At 35.7% G+C, this 23,705-nt stretch overlaps 1 protein-coding gene across 1 annotated transcript in view; it reads right to left on the reverse strand.

Moving 5' to 3' along the window:
• FCHSD2 (FCH and double SH3 domains 2) overlaps positions 1–23,705 on the reverse strand; it is a 300,658-nt gene that overhangs the window by 243,286 nt on the left and 33,667 nt on the right. The window contains exon 3 of the mRNA XM_024131614.3: positions 10,543–10,588. Within this exon, the coding sequence (XP_023987382.1) occupies positions 10,543–10,588 (46 nt within the window). The remainder of the gene's footprint in view (positions 1–10,542; positions 10,589–23,705) is intronic.

Here is a 23,705-nt window from a genome sequence, read left to right on the forward strand (position 1 = left end):
ACAGCAAAGGAAACCACGGACAAAACAAAAAGACAACCTACTGAATGGGAAAAAATATTTCCAAATGATGCAACTGATGAGTGGTTAATATCCAAAATATAAAAACAGCTCACATAACTCAATATCAAAAAAACAAACAACCCAATCAAAAAATGAGCAGAAGACTTGAATAGACATTTTTCCTAAGAAGACATACAAACAGCTAACAGGCACATGAAAAAATGCTCAACATTGCTAACTATTAGAGAAATGCAAATCAAAAACACAATGAGGTATCACCTCACACCTGTTAGAATGGCTATCATTAAAAGTCTACAAATAACAAATGTTGGAGAGAATGTGGAGAAAAGAGAGCCCTTCTACACTCACTGTTGGTGGGAATGTAAATTGGTCCAGCCACTATGGCTCCTCCAGTATGGAGGTTCCTTAAAAAACTAAAAATAGAACTACCACGATCCAACAATTCCACTCTTGCGTCTGTATCAGGAAAAAAGGAAAACACTAATTCGAAAAGATACATGCATCCCAATGTTCATAGCAGCACTATTTACAACAGCCATGATGACATGGAAGCAACCCAAGTGCCCATCAACAGATAACTGGGTTAAGAAGATGTGAGATACACACACACACGCAGTGGAATATTAACTCAGCCATAAAAAAGAATGAAATACTGCCATTTGCAGCAATGTGGACATAACTAGAGAATATAATGCTTAGTGAAATGTCAGACAGAGAAAGACAAATAGTATATGATATCAATGATATGTAGAATCTAAAAAATAATACAAATAGATATATATGCAAAACAGAAAGACTCACAGATATAGAAAACAAACTTGTGGTTACCAAAGGGAAGAGGAAAGGAAGGAGGAACAAATTAGGGGTATGAAATTAACAGATACAAACTACTATACATAAAATAGAGAAGCAACAAGGATTTACTGTACAGCACAGGGAATTATACCTAATATCTTGTAATAACCTATAATGGAATATAAGATGCAAAACACTGAATCACTATGCTATATGTATACCTGAAACTAATACAATATTGTAAATCAACTGTACTTCAACAAAAAAAAATAAAAAATAAATTTTAAAAAGTATATTTTGCATATAATTCCTCAATTAAATATGGGAGCAGAGCCAAATAACAAGCAAGATAATAAAACTAAATATAACAAAGTTTCAAAAGAGAAGACAAAACTAGCAAATCTACATGCCCAAGAATACTAACATTTACTCATATCCACCAGTGCTTCTTTCAACAGTTTTTAAAACTTTAAAAATCAAACTATGTATATCAAGTATTTTGAGGAAAAAAATCAGAATGCTTTTCTCCCAAAATTTATTTCTAACCATTGTTGCAAGCTAAGGAGCTCAAAAAGAAAATAAAATAATTTAAAAACATAAGTATCAACACGAGCACAGAAAACAACCCTCAACTTTCTCTCAAGATAGTTATCCTTATTGTTTTACAGGACAAGACTGGCAAAATAGAAAACTTCAAGTATATAGTCCACCATTTCAAATAATTTTACCAATGCTTCTTTAATAGCAATGGCCAGAAAGCTAGGTGTACACAGCTAAAATAAGTTACATTTTAAACGTCTATGCTGATGAAATTTACCAAAAAAGAACCCTGCCACATATACACAACACTAACTTCTTGGGTAGTATTCCCAACTCTTCATAAATTTATTTCTTAAAAGAATAAAAATAGCAAAAAGTTGCATTTGAGGTGGGGCTGTGGAGATAACCACAGGCTTTTTGACAGGGTGCCTGTGTTTGCTCTGTGCTTGTCCTCAGACAAGGAGCCACCCTTAAAGTCCACAATCTTTTCCTGCTCTTTCTCTCTAGCCACAGTAACCTTTTGTATCCTTCCTTCACTAGCAGCATTCTGCCAAAGACTACAGTAAGTATATTAATACACAGAACTTGCCTTTAGCAATTTCAGTTTTGAGTACTGCAAATGATTTTACCAATACCTCAGTGGTTAGCTAACTAGTCAAAAGCCAGACTAAATTTTACACTAATACTTAATGTTGTTTAGTGACTCATATGGCTTCTGTGTTTTCAGAGATTCATTTGCTCTGTTTGTATAAATAGATATGCAATACACCTATTATTTTTGAATAATACATCTATTATCTATTATTTTTGGAATTTCACAAACCATTAATAAACATTAATACATAAAACATTAATACTCTTGTAGGAAACTGAAAGTACCAAGAAACTTGAAAAAGTTTAGGCCTCAAATCTCTTCAAGGGTAAATACAGCTACATAGTACTATTTTCCTTCTTTCTTCTAACATCTCCCTAAAAACGTATTACAAGTTTAGTGTGCATGTACTTGAGGTACTATTTTTCAAGCTGCTGTCATCTGATCAATCCCACTTAAATGCTTTTCCTTTATGATATTTTTTTATTGGGACAGCTCATCTGTATGATCTCTAAATCTCACAAATAATACTCAACCTTTTTGGCCCATCAATTCTTTGTGTAGAGGATGACAACATATACCACAAGTAATAATTCTATAAAGGTCATTCTTTTCAGTTGACTATAATGCCACATCAGTGGCTTTGAAGAGAAAGAATTTTAACTTATTTTTAAAATTTTTTTATTCTTTAATTTTATTATGTTTTTGGCCGTGCTGTGTGTCTTATGGGATTTTAGTTCCCCAACCAGGAATCGAACCCAGGCACTCGGCAGTGAAAGTGCAGAGTCCTAACCACTGCACCGCCAGGGAATTTCCTGAAGAGAAAGAATTTAATATATTTAATTGGAAGACAATATACAACCACAGAATATAAGTCCTGTAAGTGCTAGAACTTTTTTTTCTTCTTTTTTGGACAGTGCTATATCCACAGTACCTAGAAGAGTGCTCAAAATATCTTCTCAACACATGAAACGTGGTATATCTTAAAATAAACTACTTTTAAAATAATACTTTTATTAAAAAAATTAAGTGGAGTAAGTCCTGCTAGAGCATAGATTCCATTCATCTTATGGTCTAACTAAGGAAACATCAATATTCACACGATTAAGCACCTGACAGAGACGAACCAAAATATTAAAATACTTAAAAGAATATTAAATATTAATATTAGATACCAAAAAGAAACCAAAACCCAACTACTATTTTTTTTTTTTTTTTTTTTTTTTTGCAGTACGCGGGCCTCTCACTGTTGTGGCCTCTCCCTTTGTGGAGCACAGGCTCCGGACGCGCAGGCCCAGTGGCCATGGCCCACGGGCCCAGCCGCTCCGCGGCATGCGGGATCCTCCCAGACCAGGGCACGAACCCGCATCCCCCGCATCGGCAGGCAGACCCCCAACCACTGCGCCACCAGGGAAGCCCACAACTACTATATTTTTAAAGACTGTTTTAAAATTGATAGAGGAAATTAAAAATTCAAAGCAGCTGTTCACATAAATTGTGATTCCATTTCTTTTAAAGCTATTTAAATAGTCTTGACTATTTAGATGATGTACCAACAACAAATAATAGCCAAAACTATGGAACGTCCCAAAAAGGAAGCTTATACTAGTGTCATTATCAAACATTATCCATTAGACAGTTGGTAACATAAATGTTTCACATACTTTCAATGTAACAACTAGCAGACTCTCTGAAGGAAACTCCCACAATAATGACAAATGTTCTGATTTTCAGTTGATTTTTAAATGTGTATAAATGTAAGTTAAGAATATACAGGCTTTGACATTTTTAAAACTTTAATAACTTAAACTAAAATGTATAAGTTAAAATTAAACCAAATTCTCAAATGTTTAATTTTTCTTTAATTATGCCTCGCCAAATACTTTTAATGTAACAAATCTTCATTTTTTTTAGAGAACCAAAAAAACAATAAAACAGAAATGGCTCGAGATAATTTTGAAAACTGATAAATGATAAAAATCTACTATCACTGTTAAAGATTCAATCAGGCTTGAATACGGCAATATCGGTGATGTGTTCTAATCTATGAGATTCGCCAAAACAAACCATAAAATCTTATTAGGTCCAACATCACCTATGTAGTATTTTTGCTAAAAATTTAACCTAGATCTAATCATGAAGAAAAAACATGGACAATTTGAAAAAACTTCCTACAAGACAAATGACCAGATGAGTAAAATAGGTGAGAGAAATTAAACGGTGCAAACTTCCAGTTACAAAATAAATGAGTCATGGGCATGAAATGTACAGCTGGAGAATACAGTCAATAATAATGTAATTTTTTAAGAAAGAAAAATGACCAGATTTTTCAGAAAGTCAATGTCATGAAAAACAAAAAAGGTGAAAGAAATATTCTAAATAAAAATCAAGAGACACCAAACACAATGTGTAAACCTTAACTAGATCTTGGAAAAACAGCTATAAAAGACATTTTAGGAATAAATGAGGAAATGTGAATACAAACTACATATTAAATGATATTACAGAATTATTATTCAATATCTTAGATATGATAATGACATTAGTTATTTTGGAAAATGATCTTGTTCTCAGAAGATGCAAAGTAAAGTAAGTGGATGAAAAGTCTCATGATAGCTATAACTTACTTTCAAACTGTCCAGCTTAGAAAAAAAAGCGTAGCTACATAATGTAAATGGGGCAAAATGTTAATAACTGGTTAATATAGAGGAGACTGGCCATTCTTCAGTATATTATTCTGTCAACTTTTCCACAGATTTGAAGTTTTTTTCAAATAAAAAGAGGAAATGTCATTAGGTCAAAATTTCTCTTCATATTTCAATTCAATTCAGTAAAAATTACAAAATCTAAAGTTGGCTAACATATGGAAATTTCATTTTGTAAACCTCTATGGCTTAAGGTAATAACTGTTATTGATTCTTATTATAGATACATTCTAGATAACTTGGGTTATAAAGAAAATTTCCATAAAGTTGATCCTATTGCATGAATTTCTAGTACAAAATCTGAGCTGTGGTTGTAAGCTTTTACAAAGACTTTTAAAGACAGCTTGGGCTTCCCCCGTGGTGCAGTGGTTAAGAATCTGCCTGCCAATGCAGGGGACACGGGTTCGAGCCCTGGTCTGGGAAGATCCCACATGCCACGGAGCAACTAACCTGTGCACCACAACTACTAAGCCTGCGCTCTAGAGCTCGCAAGCCACAACTACTGAGCCCGTGTGCCACAGCTACTGAAGCCCACTCGTCTAGAGCCTGTGCGCCGCAACAAGAGAAGCCACCGCAGTGAGAAGGCCATGCACCACAACGAAGAGTATCCTCCGCTCGCCACAACTAGAGAAAGCCTGCGCACAGCAATGAAGACCTAACGCAGCCAAAAAAAAAAAAAAGACAGCTAAAAAAAAACCTGGCACAATAAAAAGGTTAAGTAGTTACCCTAATGAAACAGTAAACATTCTTGTATTGGCAGAGTTTTTACAGTGCTTTTCCAAAGGGAAGAAGGTCCTCCAACTACCTTACCTTATACCCTTTCCCAGAAAAATGGGACTTGGATTATCTAATATTATATGCAAAGGTCCCCATAATTAATTCATCACTCCCTTTCTAAAATGGAAATCCATTATCTAGCAAAGCTAGGTTACAACAATTTGCAAAAAAAAAAGGAAAACTATCACAATAAGAACACGAAGGACCATCTTATACGTGTACACATAGATTGGGAACTATTTTCATATTTCTTATACGTGTAAACATAGACTGGGAAGTCTTCATTTCTGGAGACCAGTGCATCTGGTCTCCAGAACTAGCTGAGAAGAAGGGAAGAAAGAATGGTTATCATTCTCTGTTCAAAAATGAAGGAAAAAAGGTCAGAGAAGTCAAGTAATCTTCCCATTATCATTAATTTGTTGTATTTCAGACTGAAAACGCCTTTCCTTGAATTAGTATCCCTCTTCTTGTCCATAAATTGAAAAATATGTAGTTAGTGGCTACGGCAATAAATACAAAAAAGGCAATTAGATATCTTTTCCCATACCAAAAAAAAGCTCAATATGGATATATTACATTATAGATATATATATATAAAATATTATGAATATTTCACTTTGCAACACATTCCTCAGTCTACAAAAGAAAGAAGCCATTAGGAGTATCCTTTCTTTAATGCCCCTGTGCAAGTTTCAACTTTTTTTCAAACAATGAAATCTCTACAGAGCCTGGGGGAAAAAAGAACATATCTCATCAATTCTATTAACAAAATACATTTTTTTTAACATTTTAAGATCTCTGAAATCAGGATGCATCTAACCATTGACAACATCCCTTAACTGCTGTCAGGATACAACAGAATTTGGTGGCTTGAGGAAACAACGAACTCCTACACATTTCCAACAACAAACATTTAAGTACTATCTTATCATTGTCAGAAAACCTTCCATTGACACCATCTGCTAAGATCAAGAAACTTTTCTGCATGAAAACTTAGAAAGTGGTATCAGCAAAGAGGAAAAATTCCTGGAATATAAAATATTATGAATATTTCACTTTGCAACACATTCCTCAGTCTACAAAAGAAAGAAGCCATTAGGAGTATCCTTTCTTTAATGCCCCTGTGCAAGTTTCAACTTTTTTTCAAACAATGAAATCTCTACAGAGCCTGGGGGAAAAAAGAACATATCTCATCAATTCTATTAACAAAATACATTTTTTTTAACATTTTAAGATCTCTGAAATCAGGATGCATCTAACCATTGACAACATCCCTTAACTGCTGTCAGGATACAACAGAATTTGGTGGCTTGAGGAAACAACGAACTCCTACACATTTCCAACAACAAACATTTAAGTACTATCTTATCATTGTCAGAAAACCTTCCATTGACACCATCTGCTAAGATCAAGAAACTTTTCTGCATGAAAACTTAGAAAGTGGTATCAGCAAAGAGGAAAAATTCCTGGAAGAAATACTGGGAGACTCTGTCAAGAAATGCTGCTTTCTAATGCACTAAGTGGTAGAGAGGTAATACAGTGTGGAAAAACAAGGAAATTAAAGGCTCTGAATCTAAAAGTTATTCAGGGGCTTCCCTGGTGGTGCAGTGGTTAAGAATCCACCTGCCAATGCAGGGAACACGGGTTTGATCCCTGGTCCGGGAAGATCCCACATGCCGCAGAGCAACTAAGCCCATGCGCCACAACTACAGAGCCTGTGCTCTAGAGCCCACAAGCCACAACTACTGAAGCCCACAAGCCACAACTACTGAAGCTCGTGTGCCTAGAGCTCATGCTCCGCAACAAGAGAAGCCACTGCAATGAGAAGCCCACGCACTGCAATGAAGAGCAGCCCCCGCTCGCCACAACTAGAGAAAGCCCACACGCAGCAACAAGGACCCAACGCAGCCAAAAATAATAAACAAATTAAATAAATAAATTAAAAAGAAAAATAAATTGAAAAATTAACTGGGAAAACACTGAAAAATATCATCTAAAAGGCAAATATGACAAATAACAAGAAGAGTCAGCAAACTGGCTCTCCATAAATGTACTCAACTGTCCAAAGCAGAGAGACAAAGAAATACTTTACTTTATGAATATGAAATTTTGAAATATCTACTATTAGCTACCTTATACAGTTTGCATACTTTATTATATAGAATTATATAAACACAACCAGATATAATTTACCTGACAGACATTTAAAGAAATTTTTCAAGAGTAAATCTGACTGCTTTGTAAAATATAATTCAACTGCACCGTGTGTATACGTATATACACATAAATACATCTATCTATACATGTAACATATGTGTGTGTGTGTTTAACAGAAGAGATAGAAGTCTAAGTAGATCATTTAGAGTTAGAAAAGTAGCTGGGCTTCCCTGTTAGTGCAGTGGTTAAGAATCCTCCTGCCAATGCAGGGGACACAGGTTCGAGCCCTAGTCCGGGAAGATCCCACCTGCCGTGGAGCAACTAAGCCTGTGTGCCACAACTACTGAGCCTGCGCTCTACAGCCTGCAAGCCACAACTACCGAAGCCCTCATGCCACAACTACTGAAGCCCGTGCACCTAGAACCCGTGCTCCGCAACAAGAGAAGCCACCACAATGAGAAGCCCACACACTGCAAGGAAGAGTAGCCCCCACTCACCGCAACTAATGAAGGCCCGCGCAGCAAGGAAGACCCCACGCAGCCAAGGAAGGAAGGAAGGAAGGAAGAAATAAAGAAGAAAAATAAAGTTCCCTTTAAAAAAAGAAGGAGAAAAGTAGCAAAGGCACTAAAATAGTGACAAATTATATTGGAAAGAGTAGACTGGAAAGGAATGGCTTAAGAAGCTAATTTCTCATTTAATTAAGTAGTAATCAAGCAATAATGTCTAGAGTTGATAAATCAAGAATCAATTATATGCACATTATTTAAAAATATGGAAAAGATCACCAAAAGAACCAAAACAGGATCCATTTTAAATCTTTTCTCTGAGGAAAAAGACTGACATTACATCAGAGGACTGCTACTTTTCATACAATTTAATGTACTATTTTATCTTTTTAATCATGAACCAGTCCTATTTATTTGATTATTAAAACTTTACAATATGTTACAGAAGAATGTATCATGCAAAAATTTTCACTTTGTATTAAAAAAAATTTTTTATTTTTATTTTTGCCCACGTGGCTTTTGGGATCTCAGCTCCCCAACCAGGGATTGAACCCGGGCCCTCGGCAGTGAAAGCACAGAGTCCTAACCGCTGGACTACCAGGGAATTCCCTGTATTAAATTTTAAAAGCAGATCATATACTCTGATCCCAATGGAAGCATATCTATAAAGGGACTATATGAAAACATACCTGTAAACAGCGTAGTAACTCCCTATTTTAAAGGTTTATTGAGAGAATTAAACCAGATAATATATGTAAAATTATCAGCAAAGTGCCTGGTACAATGTAGAGATTAAATCAATATTAGCTATCAATACTAGTATCTATTATATATGCAAAGAATAAAGGTCCAGCACTAAAGTTAGAACTAATGCTATTCATTATGTAAAGCACCTGATATATAATAAGCACTCAATAACTAACAGCTGAATTAATGAATTACTAGTCTAAGTTTTCAAAAATAGATAATTCCTTTTCTAAGACTATAAAACAAAATAAAGGCAGACAGCTACCTGGTAAACTACAAAGAAATCAGAATAAAACTAAAATCAAAACCTAACAAAGTACAAATAAAATCATTCCCCAATTTTATTATTTATATTGATAATAACAATAGCAGCAGCAGCAACACAAATTACACTGATAACAGGGGTTATCATGTACAGCATTTCCTGGGTGTTAATTTTTCCTTCTAGTGCTCTCCTGTATTTTAAAATTTTGTAACAAATACTACTTTCATGATTTTTTTTGGGGGGGGATCAATTTTATTTTATTTTATTTATTATTATTATTTTTTGTGGTATGCGGGCCTCTCACTGTTGTGGCCTCTCCCATTGCGGAGCACAGGCTACGGACGCACAGGCTCAGCGGCCATGGCTCACGGGCCCAGCCACTCCACGGCATGTGGGATCTTCCCGGACCAGGGCACGAACCCGTGTCCTCTGCATCAGCAGGCGGATTCTCAACCACTGCGCCACCAGGGAAGCCCATGGGGATCAATTTTAGAATTCTACTCCACATGGAAAGTAACTGCTTACAAGGGCCAAAATTTCCAAATTATGTTAAACTGTTTTTGTATAAGGATGGGTAGTTATTAATTCTTACATACTTACAAAATGATATATCAACGTAATTTTTCCTTGGTACATTTAGCTATCTGAGAGCAAATAAGATTCTAATTAAAATAAGTGCTTATGGGACTTCCCCGGTGGTCCAGTGGGTAAGATTCCACGGTCCCAATGCAGGGGGCCCAGGTTCGATCCCTGGTCGGGGAACTAGATCCCTCATGCCTGCCACAACAGAGAGTTCACATGCCATAACTAAGAAGTCTGCATGCTGCAACCAAGAAGTCTGCATGCCACAACTAAGAGTCCACATGCTGCAACTAAGAAGTGCGCATGTCACAACTAAGAAGTCCACATGCTGCAACTAAGATCCCGCATCCCGTAACTAAGACCCGGTGCAGAATGAATGAATAAATAAATAAATATTTTTTAAAAAATAAAATAAATGCTTAAATTTCCCTATAAATAGCACCATATCATCCACTGAAAGCATGCCATTCTCTCTCAACAGGGACCTAATGAGAAATAAATACCTGATTGAACAAAAATAATTAACCTTTCATAAAACTGCAGAGTATGGGATATATAAGGGAGAATGAATATATATACTTGTAAAATGTATTCAGTATTACTTATACTTGTAAATACTTTACAAATATTGTGACTATTATCTTCTCCCAGAATGTTCACAATCTTCTTTGTAGTAAGAAGCAAATTAGCTCTTCATTTGAAGATTCAAATGGAGTAAAAGGAGGATCAAAGTGAGAGAACCAAAAATAAGAAAAGGAGGATACAGCGATGCCAACACTTCTCTCCAACAACCATATCTGCCCTTAAGCCAAAGAAGAGGTATTCTAGGATGGGGACCTCCACTTCCAAGCTTACCTGTGCATACTCTCTTTCAATAGCAGCCTTCTTCTGACTGAATGTCCTAAAAACACAAATAAAAATTCGTTACCAAACATACAACAATAATTTTATGTAAAGTTATCAATACACCCTCACATACTGCTTGGTAAGCTGTGTTGAGGGAAAGCACAATATGTCATTCACCTTATGTGCCTAAGAATACTGCTGACACCACAGACCCTGGAGTTAAGACAATCCACATTCAAATCCTAGCTCCACCACTTACTAGCTGTATGACCTTGGTCAAGTCACTTGACTTCTCTGTGCCTCAGTTTCCTTCTTGGTAAAATGGATATAGAAATAGTATCTACCTCATAGGGATAGTGTAAAATTTAGTTAATGACAATATATAAAGTGCTCAAAATAGTGACCAGCACAGAGTAAAAGACAGATGTGTGTGTGTGTGTGTGTGTGTGTATGTGTGTGTGTGTGTGTGTGTGTGTTAGCTACTGTTATCACAATGGCTAGTGCATAGTAGGTAGCAAAAATGTTTCCTGAATATAATAATAAACATTGAGGGACTATAGAAAACAAGGTGAAAATCAAAATTTGATCAGCTTCTCAACATGAAATAGTCAAATCATTTCCTTCATTCCATTCTTTTACAAGAGTCACAAAACAAAGTACAAGGCCACCACATGTTATGGTATAATAAGAGCACCCTTTCTACACATGTATTATATTTCACAGATTCTACAGTAAATACTTTTCACATTTTAACATTTATTATATTGGTATTCATCTTTTAAATGATTGGCAGACAACTACTGAGCCCACATGCCACAACTACTGAAGCCTGCGCACCTAGAGCCCGTGCTCCGCCACAAGAGAAGCCACCACAATGAGAAGCCCACGCACCGCAACGAAGAGTAGCCCCCAATCGCCGCAACTAGGGAAAGCCCACACACAGCAACAAAGACCCAACGCAGCCAATAAATAAAGAAATGTTCCTTTAAAAATAAATAAACAAATAAATAATGATTGCCAGTATTTTCTTCTATCTTAACAGTACATGAAATAACAGTGTACCTTACAAACCACAGGCAAGGTAGAGTCAATGAAATATGATAACATTAACAATTTACTTTGAGTAGTCTGAGTTTAAAGACTTTTCTGTGAGGTGTCAGGTATCTGTGCTCTTAAAAGCACTTCATTAAGGCAGAGATACCACAGTAAAAAGTGAAAAATATAAAGAAAGAGCAGGAATAGAAAAAAGGCAATAAACCAAAACTCCCCATTTTAATAATTATTTAAATTTACCAACATGACTATTCACTTCTTCTATAAGAAATTAAAGCATTTAAAATTTTACTACATTTGTTTGGGATGGATAACTTATTTAGCTTTAAAACGGAAGGAATTTCTGACATATGCTACAACATGAATAAACTTTAAGGACATTACGCTTAGTGAAATAAGTCGGCCACAAGAGGACAAATACTGTATGATTCCATTTATATAAGGTACTTAGAGCAGTCAAAATCATATAGACACAAAGGAGAATGGTGGTTGCCAGGAAGTGGGAGGAGGGGATCAGAGGAGTTATTATTTAATAGGTATAGAGTTTCAGTTTTGCAAGATGCAAAGAGCTCTGAGGATGGATGGTGGTGGCAGCAAAACAAAATGAATGTACTTAATAGCACTAAATTGTACACTTAAAAATGATTAAGATAGTAAATCTTTTATGTATTTTACCACAATTTAAAAAACAAACAAAAAAAAGAGTTGAACAAGACCCTTTTCCTTATGGGGTTTGGTGCATTATAAAGCATTTAACACAGTCCTTTAAAATACAATTCGTCTACTCTCCTTAAGAGAAAACATATATGGGCTTCCCTGGTGGCGCAGTGGTTGAGAGTCCGCCTGCCGATGCAGGGGATATGGGTTCGTGCCCCGGTCCGGGAGGGTCCCGCGTGCCGCAGAGCGGCTGGGCCCGTGAGCCATGGCCGCTGGGCCTGCGCGTCCGGAGCCTGTGCTCCGCGGCGGGAGAGGCCGCAGCAGTGAGAGGCCCCCGTACCACAAAAAAAAAAAAAAAAAAAAAAAATAGAGAAAACATATAAACTATATATTATATATGCATATATGTAAAGCACACTGTATACATGCATTTGTATACTGTATTATATATATATTTGGTGTATGTGTGTATATATGTAAATTATGTGTCTGCATATACATATATATAATAGTAATGTAAGTTTTCTCTGGACAGTGGGATTACTGGCTTTCACTTTCTTCTTTTGATTTTGCTTTCTATATTTTCTGATGTTTTAGTAAAAATATACATTATGTTTGAAAAAATAAAGTCCTTATTTTAAGTAAATAAATACACTTATAAACATATGCACAAACCTTTTTTACACCCATGTTGTTTTACTAAAATTGGACTGAGAAATTATTATGACTTGTGTTACTAAATATATCTCCCCAGGCAAACAAGACTAATTAAAATGAACTCGGTTAAACTTTAATCATTAAAAATCTGAAAACTTACCTGTATTTTGAAGGAGGTGGCATTTTTAATATTTTACAAAAGATGAAAGGAAATAGTTCAGCTATTTATTTAGAACCCTTTTAACCTTAGATGTATCTCATCTTGAAATAATGTTCAAGTGAAGTCTGCAAGAAAAGGGGAACTAACTCTTTTACTCTGAACATGCATATCAACTAATTTTAAAATTGTCAGTGCAATTTTTAGTTGTTGTTAAACAATTACATGTCTACTAAGTAATTTCTTCTTCTAAATAAAGAAAACAAATACAAGATCACAACTGCTCAAAATTTACATCATCAATATTAGGAAATCTATTTATTATAAACCACAGCAAGAGAACAGAGCAAAAAAATAACCTTCATATAACATATAAAGACATTTGTTAAAATTCAACATCAGTTTCTCTTTTAAAATATTAATGGGTGCTATAATTAAACAGATGGACAAAAACAAGTGCTGGCAAGGATGTAGAGAAATGAGCACTCTCATAGAGTGCTTTTGGGAATGTAACACAGTACAGCTGCTTCAGAAAATAGTCTGAGAGTTCCTCAAAAGGTTAAACATAGAGTTACATAGAGTTACCATAAGACCCAGCAATTATATTCCTGGGTACATACCCACAAAAACTTAAAACTTAAAACATATGTCTACACAAAAACCTGTAAATGAATATTCATAGCAGCATTATTCATCATAGCCAAAAAGTGACAACAACCCATCAACTGATGAAAGGATAAGCAAGATGTGCTACATTCATATGATGGTGTATCACTCAACCATAAAAAGGAACAAAGTACTGATATATGCTACAATATGGATGAAACTTGAAAACATCAGGCTAACTGAAAGAAGCAGACATAAAATCCCACATATTATATGATTCCATTTATACAAGATGTCCAGAATAGGCAAGTCCATAAAGACAGAAAGTAGATTATCAGTTGCCAAGGTTTGAGGAGCTGAGAGATAAGTTTGCCATTATTCCAGAAGTATTTTTCTTTTATTTAGGTAAGTTGATTATAAAGTTCAAATGGAAAAATGAACACTTAAGAATTGTTATAGGGGTTTCTCTGGTGGCGCAGTCGTTAAGAATCTGCCTGCCAATGCAGGGAACACAGGTTCGAGCCTGGTCCGGGAAGATCCCACTTGCCACGGAGCAACTGAGCCCGTGCGCCACAACTGCTGAGCCTGCGCTCTAGAGCCCGTGAGCCACAACTACTGAGCTCATGTGCCACAACTACTGAGCTCATGTGCCACAACTACTGAAGCCCATGCGCCTAGAGCCCATGGTCTGCAACAAGAGAGGCCACCAAAATAAGAGGCCCGTGCACTGCAGTGAGGAGTGGCCCCCACTCGCTGCAACCAGAGAAAGACCCCATGCACAGCAACAAAGACCCAATGCAGCCAAAGATAAATAAACATAAATATTTTTTAAAAATTGTTATAAACATTCTGAAAAAGAATAATGTTAAAAATTAACACCTACCCTCACCAGATAGTAAAAATTAAGTTTAAAAGCAACAGTAATTAAAACAGCTCGGTAATGAAATGAGCAAACAGCGATAATGAAACTTAAGTCAGAAATACACCCAAATATACCCAAATACCAAATATCAATAAATAAAAATTTAGTAACTAAAAAAGATGGCATTTTGATTCAAAGGGGAAAAGATCGATTATTTAGTAAATTGCAACTTTAGGAAGATGCAATGGTTAGTAAACAAAAAAGTTACAGAATAATATATATAGTATATTACTATCTTTTCATATAAAAATGTTTATATGTATATGCTGGATTATGATCATTAGGATACTTCTCAGTTACCACAGTCCATCAGATATAAAAATGTACCATTCAAAAATGCTACTGTGGTCCCCTTAGGAATAACTGTGATAGAATTCCCTGAAATATTTAACATGAAACTGGTCTAACAATGGTTCCTTATGAAGAAAGGAATTGTTCGTAGTGGTAAAAGAAAGACCTTTTACTGATTTCTTGTTTGTATTGTTTGAATCTATACCATGTGTACATGTATATATTTTTCACTGAGGTAAAATTTATATGACATAAAATTAAGCATTTTAAAGTATACAATTCAACAGCATTTAGTACATTTACAGTGTGTACAACCACCACCTCTCCCTACTTTCAAAACTTTTTAATCATTCCAGAAGAATACTTCATACCCATTAAGTAAGTAATCATTCTCCATTCCCACTCCCCTTACCCTTGGCAACAACTAAGCTAATTTTCTGTCTCCATAGACTTGTCTATTCTGGATATTTCATATAAAAGGAATCATGTAATATGTAATCTTTTGTGTCTGGCTTCTTTTGCTTAGCATGTTTTCAAGATTCATCCAAGTTGTAGAATGTATCAATACTTTGCTCCTTTTTATGGCTGAATAATACTGCATGTGTGGATATACTATAATTCATCCATTCATCCACCAATGGACATTTGAGTTGTTTCTACATCTTCAATAGTATGAATAATGCTGCTATGAAGATTCGTTTATGAATTTCTATGTAGAACTAAGTTTTAAGTTCTTTTGAATATATACTTAAAAGTAGAAATGCTGGGTCATATGATAATTCTATGCTTAACTTTTTGAAGAACCATCAAACTATTTTTCATAACAGCTGTGCCATTTTACATTTCCACTGCATACTTTTAAAAATTTAATAGTTAAATGAACAAACTAACCTTTCAAAATATACTCTATTACATTCAGAAGAATCCTATATGGCCACTAAAAAGAATGTGGTAATTCTGTATGTGCTGGTATAGAAAGATAGCCTCAATTAACTCATGCAATAAACATTAACTGACTGGCTATCGTGGAAAAGACACTGTATAGGTACTGATGATATAGCACTGAATAAGACAGACATCAAATAGGACTAACAGATAGTAAATAAATCATTATACAAAGAAATATTTAATAATAAATGGGATAATTATAAGTACTATGAAGGAAGCTACAATATATTACCCAATATTTTTTAAAAGCTTCAGAAGAATATGTAAAGCAAGATCTCATTTTATCTTAAAAATATTAATATATACCTCTATGTAATACAGGTATCTGTATAAATTCTGCATACCTGGAAAATACATATCGGGGGGGCCACTCAAAGAATATATCCAAATTTTTATTGTTAAAAGAAGGGGATGTGAGATTCTTTATTTTCTATTCTATGTTTTTTTCCTAATAATTATTTAATATTTCTATAATTAGAAATAAAATTAAAGATAAAAAAGCACTAATTTTCAATCAACTCATATAAATTCCAAATGATATAGAAAGGAATAAGAATAAATCCATGCAACAATTCTTTAATAAAAATCTAATGTTCTACATAATTTTCCTAAAATAAATCTAATCAAGCCACTTTCCTGCTAACATTTCTGAAATGGCTCTTCATCACTCCTGGAAAAAAATCTAAATTCCTTTAACAGGACAGATGAGGTTACTTACTATCCAGACCTGACTGCTAGTGTGGCTTCATGTCTATAAACTCCTCCATTTACATCCTAGGCTAGAGCTAAGTATAGTAAAAGGACCTAGGCTCCTGCTTTCACACTCTAGCAAACATGGTTCTTTCTGCCTGGAATTCCTTTCCCCTATTACTTGACCTAAATCTCTTATCCTTCAAAACGTAGCTTAAACATGACCTCTCCTGAGAAATCTTCCTGAATTCCACTTGTGATTTAAACACCCTCTCTGTGGTCCTCCAGCATCTTATAACATAGCACGTGCTTCAAGTACTGTAATTGTCTGTGAATTGACTATGGAGTTCCCTGGGAGCAATGAGTGTGCTTTGTATTTACATGTGTAGCACAGTGCCTGAAAACGGTAGTAGTTCAATAAACGTTTACTGAATGAATGAAAGAACAGACAGAAACTCAATAATCAGGTTTCAGACTCTTCATAAGTTTCAGTTAAACAGCTAAGTTACTTACGTTAGCTCCTGGGATAGGCAGAACCAATATCACAGTCTATATCCATATGAACCAATTAAGTTTCTTGACCTTGGTCACAGATTATATCAGTTAACACAAACATTTTGTGAGCTTTAAAAACCAAGGAAGGAGACTTCCCTGGTGGTCCAGTGGGTACGACTCCACGCTCCCAATGCACGGGGCCTGGGTTTGATCCCTGGTCAGGAACTAGATCCCGCATGGCATGGCTCAACTAAGAGCCCACTTGCCGCAATTAAAAGAGCCCACATGCTGCAACTAAGACCCGGTGCAGCCAAATAAATACATAAATATATATATTTTTTAAAAAGGGGCTTCCCTGGTGGCGCAGTGGTTAAGAATCCGCCTGCCAATGAAGGGGACATGGGTTCGAGCCCTGGCCCGGGAAGATCCCACATGCCACGGAGCAACTAAGCCTGTGCACCACAACTACTGAAGCCCCTGCGCCTAGAGCCCGCGCTCTGCAACAACAGAAGCCCGTGCACGGAAACGAAGAGTAGCCCCAGCTCACCGCAACCAGAGAAAGCCCACGCACAGCAACAAAGACCCAACGCAGCCAAAAATAATAAAAATAAATTTAAAAAGAAAAATACAAAATTAAATTTTGATATAGGCTGGGTTACTTGAGTGTATGTATTTGTCAAAACTTAGTAATTGTATACCTAAGATTTATATTTCATTGTATATAAATTTTACCTCAAAATAAGAAACTATATGAAATACTGAACTCTAATGATCTGCATGCTGAATTATTTAGGGAAAAGCCTGGTAACATGTACAATTACTTTGAAATAAATTTTAAAAATAAGGTGGATAGTTGATGGATAGAGGATGGGTAAATGCATAGATAAGTGACAATGCGAGTACACTGTACAGTACAATATTAACAGTAGAATTTAAGTTTGGGTGATGGGTGTTTACTGTAAAATTCTTTCAACCTTGTTGTATGTTTGAAATTTTCATTAAAAAGTCACAAAAATATTTAGAAACTTAATGAAAGAAAAATAAAAAACAACCAAGGAAGGTATAAAGGTGTGTAATAAAGGTTTAGCCTTGCCCAAAGAGAGTTCTGGCCTTTGCCCTTGGCTTTGGGAGGTAATCTCTAAACCTTTGGAATGTCATGCCTGATAAGAGTGTTTTTGTTTACCTGGAACCCTTAGGCCATGCCAGATAGAAAATGCTAACAACAATGTGATTTACTGGGGGTCGGTGGTGGGGGGTGCATGTGGTATCAGCTCAACTTCTGAAGGAGCTGGAGACCAAGGTCAGCCACATGGGCAGTCAATCTATCTAACTGAACAAATATACCTCTTCCCTTGGCTAATTTTAAAATATATCCTTTCACTATAATAAACCATAATTTTAAGTAAACTTTCAGTGAGTTCTTCTAGCAAATTATCAAATCCAAGGTTAGTCTTGGGGACCACAATCTTGCAAGTCATGTCAGAAGTGAGGGTCGTCTTGGAGGCCTCCAAACTTGCAGTTGGTATCTGGAGTGAGAGTTGTCTTGGGAACTCCCTAACTCTGTAATTCATCACCAGGATAAGCAGAACACCAAAGAACATTCAAATTATTAATGGTGGTAGTGGAGATGGGATATCAAGCCCATAATGATGAATATTAAAAATAAACACACCCACCAGAATGGCTAAAATTAAAAATACTGATAATTATAAATATCAGTGAGGGTACAGAGCAATGAAACTCTAACATGTAGTCCATAGGACTGTAAAATGGTACAACCACCTAGGGAAAAAAATCTGGTATTTCTTATGTAACAAAACATACATCTATCTTGACATAAATTCTAATACTAGGCATTTACCAAGAGAAATGATAACAAATCTCCACAAAAACACTTGACAAAAATATTCATAGCACTTTTATTCATAAATAGCCAAAAACAGGAAACAGTCCCAGTGCCCGCCAGTGGGATAACAGATCAACAAACAGTGACATGCTCTTACAGTGGAATAAAACTCAGCAATAAAAACAAATGAGGGCTTCCCTGGTGGCGCAGTGGTTGAGAGTCCGCCTGCCGATGCAGGGGACACGGGTTCATGCCCCGGTCCGGGAAGATCCCACATGCCGCGGAGCGGCTGGGCCCGTGAGCCATGGCCGCTGAGCCTGCGCGTCCGGAGCCTGTGCTCCGCAACGGGAGAGGCCGCAACAGTGAGAGGCCCGCGTACAGCAAAAAAAAAAAAAAAAAAAAAAACCAATGAACTCCAAGATGACCACCACATTTCCACATTTTTACTACTCTGAGTTCGCGACCTCTTATTTACAAATGACACTGTTTAAAAATAACTAATATCAGATATAAAAAATAATCTGTTAGCATGGATAGCAAACTGGGGTAAGGGTACTAGTACTCATATTATCAGGACACTGACAACTCTTTCATAAGGAAACCTTTATAATTTTGCCCTGGAATACAACAGCTGTTTTTAGAGGTGTTATTAACACAAATATGGCAATAGCATTAAAATGATGACATGAGAATACAAAAAAAAATTTTTTTTAAACAAGGCAAGTAGAACAACTGAAGCTATACAAGTCTGACAGAGAGAAAATTACTTGGCTCCTAATAAAAAATATTAATTCACCAACAACATTCACTGAGTATCTTCTGAATTTCAGGTGTTCTACTAAATATGCACTGGGAATATAAAAATGAGTGAGGCATGGACTCTGTTCTCAAGGGATTCACTAGCATAAGGTATAATCAAATGATGCCAAGACCCACAAATGCTACAGTCATAGAATGAAAAGTAGAAAGTGTTCGTTCTTATTTCTTATTAATTAGGTAACCTTGGGGAAGTTAATTTTCCTTACTATGCTTCAGTTTCCTATCAATTAAATAAGAATAAAAAGAACATCTACCTCATAGAATTATGAGTACATATTGATAAAGCACTCAGAACAGCCTTGGCACATAGTAAATACTAGAAAAGTATTTGTTAGCTAAGTGAAAGTATCACATCTACAGTTTATAATTATGAAATTTAATCCAGTTAAAATATTTTGACTAACTGAATATGTAAAGCACTAACAAAAAATTACATTTTAAGTACTTCTGGTATTAGATAACAGAGCAAAGTCAGAATCTCCCTTCTCTCAGAAATTACCCAAAAGCAACAAACAGAATAAAAAACATAAATGCAAACATGATCTCCAATAAAACTAGGAAACATACGAAATGTAAGTGCAAGACAGGCCTAAGGAGAGACAATTAAATTGGAGAAGGAGGGTAAATATAAGGCATGAGGTTCCAAAACTCAAAGGGGTGGGGGGGGAGTACATTTCTTCAACTGCAGCTTTCTGAGGTAAAAAATTTAAACCACATTCGCAACAATAAAAACAGGGGACATGGGCTGGTAGAAGGAGCTTTGTTTGCTGCTCAGTTTGAAGAAACAGAGGAGAAAGTACTAAATTAGAAATCACACAATCTACGCTGGCAGAAATTAGGCTGCTGGTGTGGCAAAAAAAAAAATAGTGAGACAGCCTGCACTATGAACGGCCCTGCAGCAGCCATCTTCTCTGGCTGAGGAGAAAGAAAATAAATTCATACACTCAACCCTGGTCATAAAGAAAATTACTGTAAATTTGAAGACTGTAGCTACCCTAAGATACCTACTTCTGGTATCCTAAAAAGTTGTACAGGAAAAACCCTCTTCATTCAAAAATAACCCCAAAAGGAGGAAGAATAGATCTATGCAAATACAAAATTTTAAAAAGAAGAAAAAACAGCACAGGAAAAACAGAGTAGCTGAAGGACCCTCATGAGAAAAATGCTGCCATGGAGCAGATGAATTTTTAAAACTTAAAAACAAAAAACAAACAAACAAACAAAAACCCTAATGAAGCAAATACCACTTCCAGATAGAATTATAGAATGTCAAAGTCACAAGAAAATAGCAGTGGTGAAGTGGGCATCCTGCCTTGTTCCTTTTGGGGGAAAGCTTTTAGTCTTTCACCACTGAGTATAATGTTCACTTGTACGCTTTTATTGTGCCCTTTATCATGTTAAGGAAGTTTCCTTGGGGGAGGGTTGGAATTCCATGGTGGAGCAGTGGTTAAGACTCCTCCAAGCCCCCAAGGCAGGGGGCCCAGGTTTGATTCCTGGTCAGGGAACTAGATCCCACAGACATGCTGCAACTAAGAGTTCACATCCTACAACTAAGGAGCTCACCTGCCACAACTAAGACCCAGAGCAACCAACTAAATAAGTAAATATTTTTAAAAAACAAATAAAAAAACAGGATTGTTAAAGAAGTTTCCTTCAATTCCTAGTTTGAGTGTTTTTATCATGAAAGGGTTGAATTTTGTCCCCTTCATGCTATTAATGGGGTTTTTTCTCCCTTCATTCTATTAATATGGTATATTTCATTCCTTGATTTTCTTATGTTGAACTTTTGCATTCCTAGAATGAACTTCACTTTGTCATAGTGTATAATCCTTTTAATGTGTTGTTGGATTCAGTACTAGTATTTTGTTGAGGATTTTTGTATCAATGTTCATAAGGGATACTGATCTGTAGCTTCTTGTGGTATCTTTGTCTGACTTTGGTTATCAAGGTAATAAGGACATCATAGAATGAGTTAGGAGTGTTCCCTCATTTTCTATTTTTTTGAAGATTCTGAAAAGTATTGATGTTAGTTCTTCTTTAACCATAAGGTAAAATTCAACCGTGAATTTTAATCCTAGACTTGTCTTTGTTGGAAGATTTTTTGATTACTAATTCAATCTCTTTACTTGTCAAAAGTCTGTTGAGCATTTCTATTTCTTTTTGATTCAGTTTTAGTAATTTGTGTGTCTCTGGGAATTTATCCATTTCGTCTAGGTTATCCAATTTGTTGGCGTACAACTGCTCATAGTACTCTCCTATAATCCTTTTTATTTCAGTAGAACAGGATGTAATGTCCCCACTTTCACTTCTGATTTTACTTACTGTCATCTTCTCTATTTCTTACACTAGCTAAAGGTTTGTCAATGTGTTGATCTTTTCAAAGAACCCACTTTGGTTTCATTGATTCTATTGTCTTTCTATTCTCTGTTTTGTTTATCTCTAATATAATCTTTATTATTTTCTTCCCTCTGCTAGCTTTGGTTTCGGCTTGCTCTTTTTCTAGTTCCTTAGGTGTAAAGTTAGGTTAATATGAGATCTTTCTTCATTTTTAATGTAAGTGTTTAAAGCTATAAATTTCCCAAGCAGTTTCACTGCATACCATAAATTTTGTTATGTTGTGTTTTTGTTTTCATTCCTCTCAAAGTATTTTCTAATTTTCCTAGTGATTTCTTTTAACCCACTCATTGTTTAAGATTATATTGTTTAGTTTCCACATATTTGCAAATTTTTCAGTTTTCCTTCTGTTGATTTCTATAGCGTCATTCCATGTGGTCAGAAAAGATATTTTGCATGATTTCGGTATTTTTTAATGTATTGGTAGTTGTTTATCCCCCAACTTATGGTCTATCCTTAAGATATGTGCACTTGAGAAAAATGTATATTCTGCTTTGTTGGGTGGAGTGTTCTGTATATGTCTGTTGGTTTACAGTATTTTTCAATGGAATTGATAGTCCAGACACCAACTCAAACATCTACGGCCAACTGATTATCGACAAGGATGCCAAGACCATTAGAGGCGGAAGAGTCTCTTCAACAAATGGTGCCAGGACAACTGGATCTGCACACACAAAAGAAAGAAGTTGGACTCCTATCTCATTCCAAACATAAAACTTAAAATGGATCAAAGACTTAAATGTAATAGCTAAAACTATAAAACTCTTAAAAGAAAGCATAGGAATATGTCTTCTTGACCTTGAATTTGGCAACAGATTATTAAATGGAACACCAAAAACACAATCAACAAAAGAATATGTAGAATGAACTTCATCAAAATTAAAAATGTTTGTGCATCAAAGGAACTTATAAAGAAAATGAAAAGACAAAGAATGGAATAATATTTGCAAATCATAAGGGTATAATAACCAGAATACACAAAGAACTCTTACAAATCTACAACAAAGAGACAAGCAGTCCAATTTAAAAATGGGCAAAAGTATTAAACAGACATTTGTCCAAAGAAGATGTACAACTAGCTAATAACCATATGACAAGATGTCCAACAACATTAGTTGTTAGGGAAACGCAAATCAAAACCACAATGAGATATCACTTCATGCCCAGGATGACTATAACATAAACAAACAAAAACAAAATGGAAAAGAGCAAATATTGACTATGATGTGGAGAAACAAGAACCCCTATACACCGCTGGTAAGAATGTAAAATGGTACACCTGTTGTGCAAAACTGTTGTGCTCAGTACTTCCTCAAAAAGCTGAACCCCTATACACCGCTGGTAAGAATGTAAAATGGTACACCTGTTGTGCAAAACTGTTATGCTCGGTACTTCCTCAAAAAGCTAAACATAAAATTACTATATACTGCAATAATTCTGCTCCTCAGTATACACTCAAAAAACTGAAAATAGGGCTTCCCTGGTGGCGCAGTGGTTGAGAATCTGCCTGCTAATGCAGGGGACACGGGTTCGAGCCCTGGTCTGGGAAGATCCCACATGCCGCGGAGCAACTAGGCCCGTGAGCCACAACTACTGAGCCTGCGCGTCTGGAGCCTGTGCTCCGCAACAAGAGAGGC

This window comes from Physeter macrocephalus, chromosome 16, assembly GCF_002837175.3.
Source record: "Physeter macrocephalus isolate SW-GA chromosome 16, ASM283717v5, whole genome shotgun sequence".
Classification (NCBI taxonomy): Eukaryota; Metazoa; Chordata; class Mammalia; order Artiodactyla; family Physeteridae; genus Physeter; species Physeter macrocephalus.